This window comes from Silurus meridionalis, chromosome 14, assembly GCF_014805685.1.
Source record: "Silurus meridionalis isolate SWU-2019-XX chromosome 14, ASM1480568v1, whole genome shotgun sequence".
NCBI classification, from domain to species: Eukaryota; Metazoa; Chordata; class Actinopteri; order Siluriformes; family Siluridae; genus Silurus; species Silurus meridionalis.
In genome coordinates this window covers 723075-734549 of record NC_060897.1, presented here as the reverse complement: position 1 = coordinate 734549, position 11475 = coordinate 723075, and the positions used below count along the sequence as shown (strand labels likewise).

General features: G+C 48.5%; 1 protein-coding gene across 3 annotated transcripts in view; it reads right to left on the bottom strand.

The window, feature by feature from the left end:
• Positions 1–11475, bottom strand: part of smg1 (SMG1 nonsense mediated mRNA decay associated PI3K related kinase) — a 35543-nt gene that overhangs the window by 3528 nt on the left and 20540 nt on the right. For 2 of the 3 annotated variants that reach the window (XM_046866192.1, XM_046866191.1), the window contains exons 39-62: positions 11248–11470; positions 10811–11057; positions 10178–10407; positions 9834–10082; positions 9578–9716; positions 9390–9499; positions 9070–9288; positions 8683–8876; positions 8318–8490; positions 7944–8223; positions 7192–7464; positions 6829–7063; positions 6506–6732; positions 5362–5518; positions 5096–5285; positions 4518–4990; positions 4299–4436; positions 3878–4210; positions 3248–3475; positions 2934–3145; positions 2435–2535; positions 2090–2266; positions 1806–1912; positions 322–1622 (exon numbers count right to left, since the gene is read on the bottom strand). In XM_046866192.1, the coding sequence (XP_046722148.1) occupies positions 1545–1622; positions 1806–1912; positions 2090–2266; positions 2435–2535; positions 2934–3145; positions 3248–3475; positions 3878–4210; positions 4299–4436; positions 4518–4990; positions 5096–5285; positions 5362–5518; positions 6506–6732; positions 6829–7063; positions 7192–7464; positions 7944–8223; positions 8318–8490; positions 8683–8876; positions 9070–9288; positions 9390–9499; positions 9578–9716; positions 9834–10082; positions 10178–10407; positions 10811–11057; positions 11248–11470 (4993 nt within the window). In that variant the 3' untranslated portion in view covers positions 322–1544. Of the gene's footprint in view, positions 1–321; positions 1623–1805; positions 1913–2089; positions 2267–2434; positions 2536–2933; positions 3146–3215; positions 3476–3877; positions 4211–4298; positions 4437–4517; positions 4991–5095; positions 5286–5361; positions 5519–6505; positions 6733–6828; positions 7064–7191; positions 7465–7943; positions 8224–8317; positions 8491–8682; positions 8877–9069; positions 9289–9389; positions 9500–9577; positions 9717–9833; positions 10083–10177; positions 10408–10810; positions 11058–11247; positions 11471–11475 lie in introns of those variants that run through there. The other variant, XM_046866193.1, reaches the window with a different exon arrangement.

The following is an 11475-nucleotide window of genomic DNA, read 5'->3' as shown; positions in this document are numbered from 1 at the left end:
AATGTGCTATTTTTTCTTCTTTTTAACACCGTGGCAAAAACACAGAAATCGACTGATAGGACGAGAGATCTGTCCCTCAAAATATACACAAAGTGGATTGGAAACCAGTCTGACAAACGCACAACTCTGTATACGCACAAACAAACGTTAAAATGCACAATTTCCTACTTCCTGAAGTATCTGGAGTGATAAATGTCTCGTCCAATCAGCAGAAAGCATTTCACTCAAACTCGACCTGCATTTTCAGGTTTGAATCGTCACGTTTTCTGACTTTTTTCAAACAAATTTGTGCAGTCCATTATAAATAACCGGACAAGTTCCTTCAGTTGAAATCTAGATTTATTAATCAAACGAAAGATTAAAATCATTAAGAGACAAAACATTTCTACCATCACCACATCACTGATGCACTTCAAGCCCCCTCCCCCGACTAAAAGGTAAAACGAGATAAAGATCAGTAAAACGCAGGCGAAGTGAGGATTATTTATTTGCAACGACACTTTTTCCACAAGCAAGCCGAAAGAGGGTGCTAATTTAAACGGCTAATAAAGAAGGGAGAGAACACCACCAAATACCTACAAATACACAACAGATGCATACTGAAGAAGAGAAGGAGAAAAAGAGGGGAAAAAATAATTAAAGGCAATTTTTTAGAACAAAATGATCAGATTGTATTTTTGCCTGCACTTTTTCTAAAGTTTGGTCGTTTTAAAGAAACATTTCTCAGCCTGATGCATGCCGCATGTTCAGGCTCAACGCTAACACAAATTCAATTTCCCCCCAAGAACATTTGAATCTTAAGGTTCAAAAAGTTTTGACCCAAAGAGGAAAAAAAAAAAAAAAAAAAAAAAAAAAAGAGGGGGAGGAAAAACAAAGTCTTGATCGAAAGATTCATAAAGATTTATAGGAACTCGCAGGTCCGCCGTCGGCCGTCTGGCTTTGAATGGAGTCCCCCAACTTTAAAGCCTGGCACACCTGCCCCGCTGCCTCTGGGTGTACACCTGCCCCAACCTCACCCTTCGATAAAGCCATCCAAAAACAGAGGCCAGAGGATGAGAGGGAGGAGCTTGTGGCCCCACCCACCGTCTCCTAAATGAAGTCCGTAGGAGTGGCGCTCGACGAGCCTCGTGGTCTAAATAAAAGCTTCATTATCGATAGCTGACAGACGTGGCCATGAAGCAGGGGTAAGTTTAGGGGGAGAGAGGGGGTTGTTAAATCAGGAAGAGCCTCATCTTTAATCTTCCTCATCCTCATCCCCCCCACACACCCCCCCTCCCCTGTTCACGGGGAGACGGATGCAGATCCGAGAATCGTGTCGTTGGTGTCGGCTGGATCTGCTGCAGTGCTACGGGAGGAGGAGGGGGGAGGTCCCGTGTGGGCGCACGGGAGGGGCCTCGACGCCCCCCGCACCCCCAACCAAAACCCCCGTTTTATTTTTCCCCCGCATGCAGCTCTGTGGCTCCGATGCCCCAGACCCCAGGTGGATTCTGGTGGATTTTGTGACCCTCGCTGGAACCGAAGTGAACAAACACGGAAGTCCCCGTTCACACCCACGCCGTCCAGCCTTCATACAGCTGCGCAAGGTTGTCCAGGTTCGTGGCCTCCTTGATGACGTAATCCACCTGCACATTAAACACACACACACACACACACACTTAATATTTTTTTATAAATAAATAATCTGTGCTTCATCATTAATAAGTGGACCTGCTGCAGACACACAAGAGGCTCTCAAATATTTGTAGAAGAAAAACTCGAGACAGTAAACGGCTGTGTTTTAATACGACACGTGAGGGGATAAAAACCTGCTCGGTGACGCTCATCCTCCGGTTCGGGTCCACGTCCCGCCCTTCCAGCTTTGCCTTCACTCTCTTCCAAACGCTTACAGCGTACGAGTTCCTCTCTTGTACAGCTGTGGGAAGGAAGAAGAAGGGGGGGGAGAAGCTGGTGACTATTCATAAGGTGCCCACATACATCATCCTGAACATCAGTGATCTTTCTACAGGGGTTAATGATTCGAATCTCAGGTGTTTCATTTCCTTACCAGCATGTAGATTTATTTAATGATGTATAATAAGGGGACACGCACCTCTCCCGGTTTTGGGGTCCCTGACTGTGCGCTTGGGGCTCGGGACCAGGCTTTTGTTGGTGATGAGCAGAGCGCTGGGCGGGGTGTCCGCCGGGGTCCCCAGGTTACGAGGGAGGGCTTTGCGAGCGTTCTGAGACATGCTGTCAGGCTGCGTCTTCACGCCACTGCATCGCACCGCTGTGTACACACACACACACACACACACACACACGTTAACAAGAAACACTAACATACTCTTTCTATAGACTTTAGGAGAATACAGACACAGAAGACTGTGTACAATGAGACAGAATGGAGGAGGATTTCACAAGTTCTAGAAGTTTACAGAAAGACACTTTCTCCTACCGGCAGCGAAGCTCGTCTGCATGGTCGATGTAGGGCTCACACACTCACTTCCTCTGTCTGTGACCAGGGGAGACGCAAATCCCACCAACACATTATACACGCTGCGGGAAACACACACACGCACACACACACGTGAGACAAATCTTTAACAACCAATAAGGTTCCACTGGGTGACGTACGAGGTGGTATCAAAAGATTTCAAGGATAGTTTTGTAACCCGCCAACAGGTGGCAGCACGCACAGTCACAGAGCGCACCGACCTCCATAAGGCTATATTGCAAGAACATAAGCTCCACCCTTCTAAATCTATAAAGAATGTAGTGTATATAAACACAAGGCTTGTAAGAGAAAAGTCAGGAGATCAGGAGTCATGGATGGTGTGAGTTGCACCATATCTGCATGATTTTATGTACTGTGATGCTACATGTTTGAAACAGCAAATGTTCCTAATCAAGTGAGTGAACAGTGTGTGTGTGTTTGAATGTAAAGTGTGTGTCACCTCTGGCTCTGGCCTTTGAGCTCCTTGAGGGTGGAGGGAATCTCCTGCAGGAGCTCCACCTGCTCCATGCTGCGTGGTTGCCCTGTCGCCTGCACCACCGTAAACAGCACGATCTGCACATTGTCCTGCCACGCCTTGTACTCGCACAGGAACTGACGCACACTGCCCTCGTACGTCACTTCCTCTCCGTCCGCTAGAGCGCTTTCTTCATCCTGCTCACGCACACACACACCAGGGCAGTTACACACAAAGACAGCAAAAGACAAAAACAAATAGAACGACACACACACACACACACACACACACACACACACCTTAGCCATGGCACGCAGCAGGTGCTTGACATCAGCCAGCAGGCGGTTGTGGTTGGACAGGACACCTTTAATGGTGTCCACCAGCAGCTGCAGGGTTTCAGTGACCGAGTCCAGCTGCTGCTCATGCTCCTCCTGTCCCGCTCTCTGACTCGCCATCTCCTGAGACAGGTGCTTCTGAGCGCACACTAACCACTCGGGGGCACCGATGGCCATCTCCATCACGGGACTCTACAGACACGTGCATTTTCACGTCAACATAATTTTTATAAAAGGCGTAACGATACGGATTCTTGAGTGTTTTATGTACATCTTCAAAATTTCTTTAAAGGAGAACATCCTGACAAATGTAACGAGGGAGTAAATAAATGAAGGAGGGAAGAAATTTGTTAAAGTACACTGAAAAAACGATGTCTAACAAATGTAAACTAATTTTTTCACTGATTAAACTTTATTTCATCAATTTAGTTCGAGCCAATTTCTTCGATAATTGTCGGTCACAAATGTTAATAAAAACAGACTGTGTAAAAATGTTATTGCATTTCTTCCCGTACCGAACCGTGAGTTTTAAATACTGTTACACCCCTAAAGGAAACTTTTTTGACCAATCAGAAACGAAAAATGAGGACACACCAGTCTGTGGAGCAGCTGCAGCTCCAGAGAGGAGACTGAGGTGCTGAACTGGGCGGCGTAGGAGCACGTGGCTTGACAGCGCTTCACCAGGTCGAACAGAGCCGTGTCCATGCTCAGAGCCTCGGGAGTACGAGTGCGGAGGCTCTCGAAGTTGAGCACGGTGCTGCACAGAAAGGTGACCTGAGTGGTGCGCTGGCTCTCCTTCACCACCAGGGCGCGCCGCTCTGTGATGGTGCTCTCGAAGTCTTGCAGGACGGGGGCTAAAGCCGGGTTTGCCCCGCCCGCCCACTTTAACCTCTGCTCGATGCTGCCCTCTAGCGACGCCAGTTTCTCCTACAGAAGCACAAAACACACACTATTCCAGAACATGCACACATTAGGGATGAGAAAATGCAGGATAAGGAGGAGGGTAATGCCTGACCTGAACACCAGCGATGGCCGCATCATCTTGGCTGAGTTTGTAGAGCTTCTTCTTCATATTGCTGAGGATGATTGAGCGAGGTGGAGGGCTGACTGTCATGGGTTGAGAGCGAGTCCCGAGAACGTCCTCGTGCTGCCACTGTAAGAGAGCACACGAGGGGTCCATCAGAGACATCACACTAAACAGGGATGATCAATGGAGACACTGCTGGATGCTTACCTGGAACATAGCGATGTGCAGCTGCGCCCTCTGCAGGCTGACCTTGCAGGCGTCGATGCTGAGCTCCAGACGTCGCACCAGGTCCAGTTTCTTCCACGCCGTGTCGTAGGAGCTAGCCAGCACCGTGGCTCTGTTCAGGAGCAGCTGAGAGATCCGTCCCGCCTGGACGCCCTGCTCTACCGCCTTCTTACACAGGTCATCCAGAGACACCTTTCCCTCCGCACCGAAGTCTTTAGCCTCGACCTGAGCGATGAGGTCTGTGCCGAGAGCACAGAGGGCGCTGCAGAGAGCCAGACCCAGAGCCTGAGTTGGTAGACCCATCAGCATCTGCCTCACAAAGTCCGCCGTGAACGCCTTGATGGGGCGCGACATCTGGTCCTCACTGACCACTGTGGAGCCGCGGTACAGGGGCTTCACCAACGAGACGGGGCCGTTAGACGGTGGGGAGTCGTCAGTGGGAGAAGGGCAGGTACCTAAATATTTTTTTAATTTGGATTATTCTTTTCAGGCTGGAAACAGCAAAACACCATGCAAACTGATAAAAATTCTCATCATGCAGTTTTTTTTTTTTTTTTTACCCGACAGTGTCTGAGCGAACGAGGCGCACAGCTTGAAGAAATCCCGGATCGTCTGCAGCCTCTTGAGGAAGAAGATTTCCTCCAGGACCTGCCTCGTCTGCACGCTGTCAAAGAAGTGCACCTGCGTTGCACGAGCCTCCCGGATCACGTCCACCTTCCTCCACGCAGCAGGAACGTCCATGGAGTTCAACTGCAGGAGATAAAAAAAGAAATACGTAAAATATCCAGTCATGTGACTATGCCAGAGCTTTCCAAAAGAGAGTCACCTTGTCTATGAGGAGCCCGAAAGCGCTCTCCAGCTGAGCAAACATCCCGTCGAAGGCCACCAGGAGCATCTGTCCTGCACTCATTTTAGGCGTGTCTTGCATGGAGCCCTCCATGTTCCGAGGCTGTATAAGCTCCGAGTACTGGACACGCAGAACCCTGAGAAGATACAGAACCAGGTTAACAAGCTTTAAGCGTTTTATTACCGTTCACATGATATGCCTCACCAAGTCCTTAGGTTTTGTAATAAGACCGTGGCAGCTTGGCATTGTTGAGATTTGAACTCAAAACCTCCAACATCTTATTCACTGAGCGACTAAACCAGGTGTCCTCAAACGACGCCCCATTACTTTGAACGGCCCTCTGATCATGGCCGTTTATAACTAAATTGTCCCTCAGTTATCAATAGAGGTCGAGGTGCCGATAGTTGATCGCTTGATCTGTCAACTATCAGCAAAAATCCATACCAATAGTTTTTCCTGCTTCCAGTCTGGTGGTTCCGAGAGCGGCCTCTAGAGGCGAATCACTGACACCACATGCTGTTTATTTTTACTCTGCTGCACCGAGGGCACCATTCCTTTAACACATTTCCATAAACCAGTACATTTTTCTAATTTTCTTTTTGTAAAAAGGATCAGTATTTTACGTTTGTTTTTTGTTTTTTTCATCCGATATACATTTTAAAAACTATATTGTGTGATTAATCTGTTATCGTCGAGTATTTTGTCGTCTAGTTATTAAAGTAGCCTAATAATTTTTAGATTCACCCACCAACCTCATGCATATGCACAAGTAAGCAAATGTTTAGATGAAGAGTAATTAATATTAAAATTCCACTATGATGGTAATAAATGCTCTTTTAATAGCTGATATCTATGTAAAAGTGACGCTCGTGTGTTTGTACGGTGCAGAACAAGAACCATCAATCATTAGAAGGTAAAATAAATAAATTTAAAATCATAAAATCGCCACAATAATACTGCTAGTCACTCCACCCATGACAGTTTCTGTTCCAGACCAATCAGTATTAAAGAAAAGAAACATTATGTGGCCCTCACAGAAAAAAAATAATTAGTGATCCCCTGGTGTAAATGATATACCACACCTCAAATAAATAGACTCAAAATTAACCCCATGCGCCATCACCTGGTGACCTGTAGGTAGTGTGCGTCGGTTTCCTCGTCCAGCCCCATGGCGGCGTTGCGGAGGTGAGTCTGTAGCGCCTCCCCCAGGCCCTGCAGGGACACACCATCTGCACACTGCTCTATCAGAGAGTCAAGCTCAGACAGCATGTTCTCCAGAGTGCTCTCTCCTTTCAGCATGCAGCGTAGAGCTTCAGGGAAGATGATCTGACGGAAGTTGGCGTTCAGCTCCTGCAAAAGTATTGGTGCTGCTCAGCTCTGGATCGCTTCAGATATTTCACAGTAACACAGCAGCTCTGACTGTAGTACATACATACGCCCGCTCACCTGTAAGCAGGTGTAGACACCATTGGCCAGGTAGACGGCCTGGGAGGTGTCCTCGAGGCCGAGGACGTCCAGGTCATGGGACTGGAGCTGGCACTCTTTCAGCAGCTGCACCAGACACGTGACGTTTCCACTCATGCTGCAGAGCTCCTCCAAGAACCATGCTCCATCCCGAGACGTCAGCTCCACCAACTGCTCTCCTGCGCTTGCTGCTGCACCTTCCATCACCAGGTTACGCCTGCAAACAAACCCAGAGTTAAAAGCCCATACAATTTGGATCTTCTTCCATAAAAAAGCCTCTTAGAATTTAGCTGCATTATTGGTTTTTGTCTGAAAAAACCTTTACAGTAATAAATGTTCTGAGACCTGGTAAGAGTGCAGAGGGCGGAGATGACGATCCCAGCCAGGCTGAAGGAGGCGAGCTCGGCGTCCTCGTGCAGGAACACCTTGATGCAGCGCTCGATCTCCTGCAGCTGCTCCTCACACACGGGCACGCTCGCTCCCTCTGCCTTCAGCCTCTCCACCTGACGCAGGAGGCGCGTGTTCGTCTCGGCTGCATGGTGCTGCAGCGACATCTCCACACTCGACAGGAACTGACACATGGCAGCCGGAGGCTGGGGGGCAAACTGCATCTCGTAACTGGATGTAAACGGAAAAAAACCCAAAAAGGTTCAAAGTTAGAGGTCACTACTACAAGATATTAGAGGTCGACCGATATCAATACTTTGGTTGGATCGTACTTGCTGATAACTGATTAAGTAACCAATTAAAATATTAAATTAAAATAAAAGCATGTAGTGTCAGTGAATCGCCTTTAGAGGTCGCTCTCGTAATGACAGGAGACCAAAAGCTGGAAAAACTATTGGTATGGATTTTTCCAGATCGCTTCAGCAATCATCTATCGGGGTTCTGATGAATCGGTTAATCGGCTAACCCTAGACGGACATTTAAGGGAATTTTTATCCTGGTAATAAACCCGTGTTTGCTTCTAGTGCTCTCTCCGACATCGTGTGTAAATAACGTGATCCCAGAGATTATTAAAAAGAACATGTATTTATTTAGGACATTATTTTCGTATGAAATGAGTTGTAGTGCAGAGCAGTAAATGAGCCACTCACTGGTGATAGATGGCCTGGCAGTGCTCCACAGTCATGTCACACACCAGCTCCTCCATCCACTGCTTCCAGGTGTAGACCCTGTGGCGGTGCAGGACGGCGCGCGGGTACAGCAGGGCCACGGTGGCGTAGCTGTGCAGGTGCTCGAGGCAGGCGCGCAGTATGGAGCGGCGCTGCTGCAGGAGAGCGCTCACCTCCGCTTCCAGGGCCTCGCACTGGCTGATCAGATGAGCCTGACCTGCGTTCTGTAGAAAAGCCGTAGCAGGGACGTAGCTGGGGGGACCTGCATGCATATACAACCCAAAATAATGGTCAAGATTGTGTTCTAAATGAAGATCCTGACTCGAAGCAAACGCCGGAGGTACAGGGTTGAGTACCGAGGTCTATGGGGCTGCTGATCTCCTGCAGCAGGCTGGCGAGCTGCGTGGCCTCCAGACTCCCGAACGCCGCCTGGTACTGAGAGATCCACTGGTCCAGATCGGACAGCTTGCTCTGGATGGCGTCCTGTACAGTCCTTTGCCTCGACTGCAGCTGCGTGTGCTCCGAATACCTAATGTGAAGGAGAGCGTTAATATTCGCGTATCTCCACCCTTAGGTTGATTCTTCTATCCTACACCAGAGCAAATTGCTACGTTACCATAGAAACGGTGACAACGTGAACCTCCTGACCAACCGGATCTCCAGGTTAATCTAACTGTAATGGACCATGGTGTTCAGTAATGTAATGGAGGTTGGTGCTGACCTGTGCTCCAGCGTGTGGATGGGATGGTCGACCCTGCTGTCCGCTCCCTCCAGGAACTCCATCTCCTCCAGGAGCTTACCCTGTGCTTTGTCCACCTGGGAGAGCTGCTCCTGCAGACTCAGGTATTCCTCCACGGCCATCTCTACCTGTGGCAGCACCGCCTGCATCTCGTCTCGGTTCTTGAACCAGTTCACCTGCAAAGAGGGAAAAAAAATCCAATTTGTGGAGGTTTGAAACCTGGAAGCCTTCACAGAAACACACCGATGGCGGTTTCTAAATCAGTACCAAGGACAGTGGCAGAATGTTTAACAGGTCTATATTTCAGCAGTTTCACTTGTTGCCGTGGAAACACTTTAAATTTTATAAAAAAAGTATGTGGACCCTTACCTTGATCTCAGCTACACGTGAGGAGAACAAGCTGCGAGTGATGTCCCTCTCCATCTCCCTCTTGCTTTGCTTGTTCTCGGCCTGCTGTCCTCCTCCTCCGTACACGGCCCCGGCGAATCCCACCTCCCCACCTGCCGTCCAGTCCACCAGGGGGTCGTATACAAACGCCTCCAGCAGGGTCAAAAGGGTCTCTCTGCCCCGACGCATCATCTGAATCACCTGAAATACAGGAAGAGGAACATGAGGGTGATCAGGTAGATCTACGACAGGGATTGGTAATGTTGCGTTTTGGAGAACCTGGAGACGGGTGAACCGCTCACCTGTTCGCAGGAGAGTCTGAAGATTCCTTCCACTCCGGTCACTCCTAACGCCGCCTCGATGTTGTGAGTCATGCGGAAAGGAACCTTCTCAGGAACCCTCAGGCTTTTCCCTGTTACCAAACACATGTATGTCAAACATGCACCTGTTACCTTTATTACCTGTTACCTGTGCAGGTGAGCAGACCGACCTTTCTCAAAGCAGACATTGTAATCGATGTGCACCACCTCGCCTGTGGTCATGTCGATCAACACATTGTCCAGGTGACGGTCTCCTAAACCGATGATGTAGCCCACCATCGACATCACAGCGGAGGACCTGGCGTACGACTGAGGCGTGCAGACACCGGAATAATTAGTAACAGAGTAGAAGGAAAAAAAAAGGAAAAAAATGAAAGGGAGAAAGAAATATTTTCCTCCATGGTCCTGAGAAGACCCCACACTCACCTGCGTAACCCTCCACCACTCGCTGGGCGTGGTACATGAGCACCACAGCTCCTTGGCCAGCAGGTTAGGGGGTGTGGCCTCCATCAACTCCCGGAGCACGTCCCTCATGACGCTGAGCGGCCAATCACGGCGCGACACATCCAGGCTGAGCCCCACGGCTTTCAGCGCCGGCCCGATCTTACTGTAATAAAGCTCGCTGGGGCGTGGAACCATGGGCAGGTTCTGCGGCTGCTGGAAAGAATCCTGGGCCTAAAAAAAAAAAAAAAAAAACGATATATAAAACTGAAGCAGAAAATCAGATTTGGATTGTAAACTAAAAGGAGCACAGACTGAGTGAGACGGACCTTCTGAGCCTGAAGAACAGCCTCACGCTGCTGCCAGCGTTTGTAGAGTCCGAATAGCGGCGTGGCTCCGTCCACCCACTGGATGAGACCCGAGCGAGTACCGAGAGGCGTGACGGAGTAGTGCCGTGCGTGGAAACGTGGAGTCTCCTGCTGGTTCACTTTAGTGAACATCGTGTTAACTATGGACAAGAACTGCATGATCCTCTCGTCTAAATGCAAATCCTCCAAACCTGAGAGAGAGAGAGAGAGAGAGGGGAGATAACTACATTTCCTTATTTATATTCTGATTTATTTCCAAAGTCTGCACTAAACCACTGATTATACAAAATGTTAACATCTGACAATTATAAAGCAACCTTTTAAATCAGCAAGAGGGACAGATGGAGAGAGAGCAAAAAAAGATGAACAGACTGATCAAGAAAGAACAAAACCGATTGAGAGAGAAAGATAGGAGTAGAAAGACCAATCAAGTGAGACAGACAAAGACGAGATGAACATAGAGACAGAAGAGCAGAAAGAGAGAGAGAGAGAGAAACCACTGGGCCAAGACACGGATGGAACTAACAGACAGACGGGTTAGATGCACCACTGAGAGTCCACAGAGAAAAAAAAAAAAGTGTGATATCTCCTGACCTTTGAAGAGGTATGGGTAGTTTTTGCCGTCAGAGCCGAGGAAGTGGAGTTTTTTAGGCTTGGTCTTGGTGGGCAGGATGGTGATTGTGTTACCGACGTTGTGGATGGTGACTGCATCGGTGGCAGACACTTCTCCTGGAAGAGCCATTTCTGTCTGAGTCATGGAGCCCAGACGAGGACTGATCTCCTCCAGACGCAGGAGATAACTGGCTCGTTTCTGAGCACGCTGCTGTAGACTCAACATGATCTGGTACAGAACCCAACATGTACACAAATAAGTTTTCTTTTATTGGAATATGAATTATATAATAATCTGGATTCAATAAAAAGCAGAAAAAAAATAAATAAGAAAAAGAAAGATTAAGTGGAGAAAAAGAATGAAAGAATAAAAGATAAAAAGAAAGAAAAAAGGGGGAAAAGTGTGAAAATGTAAGAACCTGTTTGAAAGGGACCCAGCTGTTTGCTGGATTGGCCGGGTTCTGCGGGTTCCTCAGTCTCTCCAGAGCATTGTGAATGGTGTCTCCATATGTCTCCTGGAACCACGTCTCATGAGGTGTCTCAGCAGCGGCTGCAGTGATGCTGTGCACATGTTCCAGTGCGAAGACTACAGGCCGCATCAGGGCAGAGTGTTTCTCCCTCATGATGGCGACCTTCTCCTCCCTGAA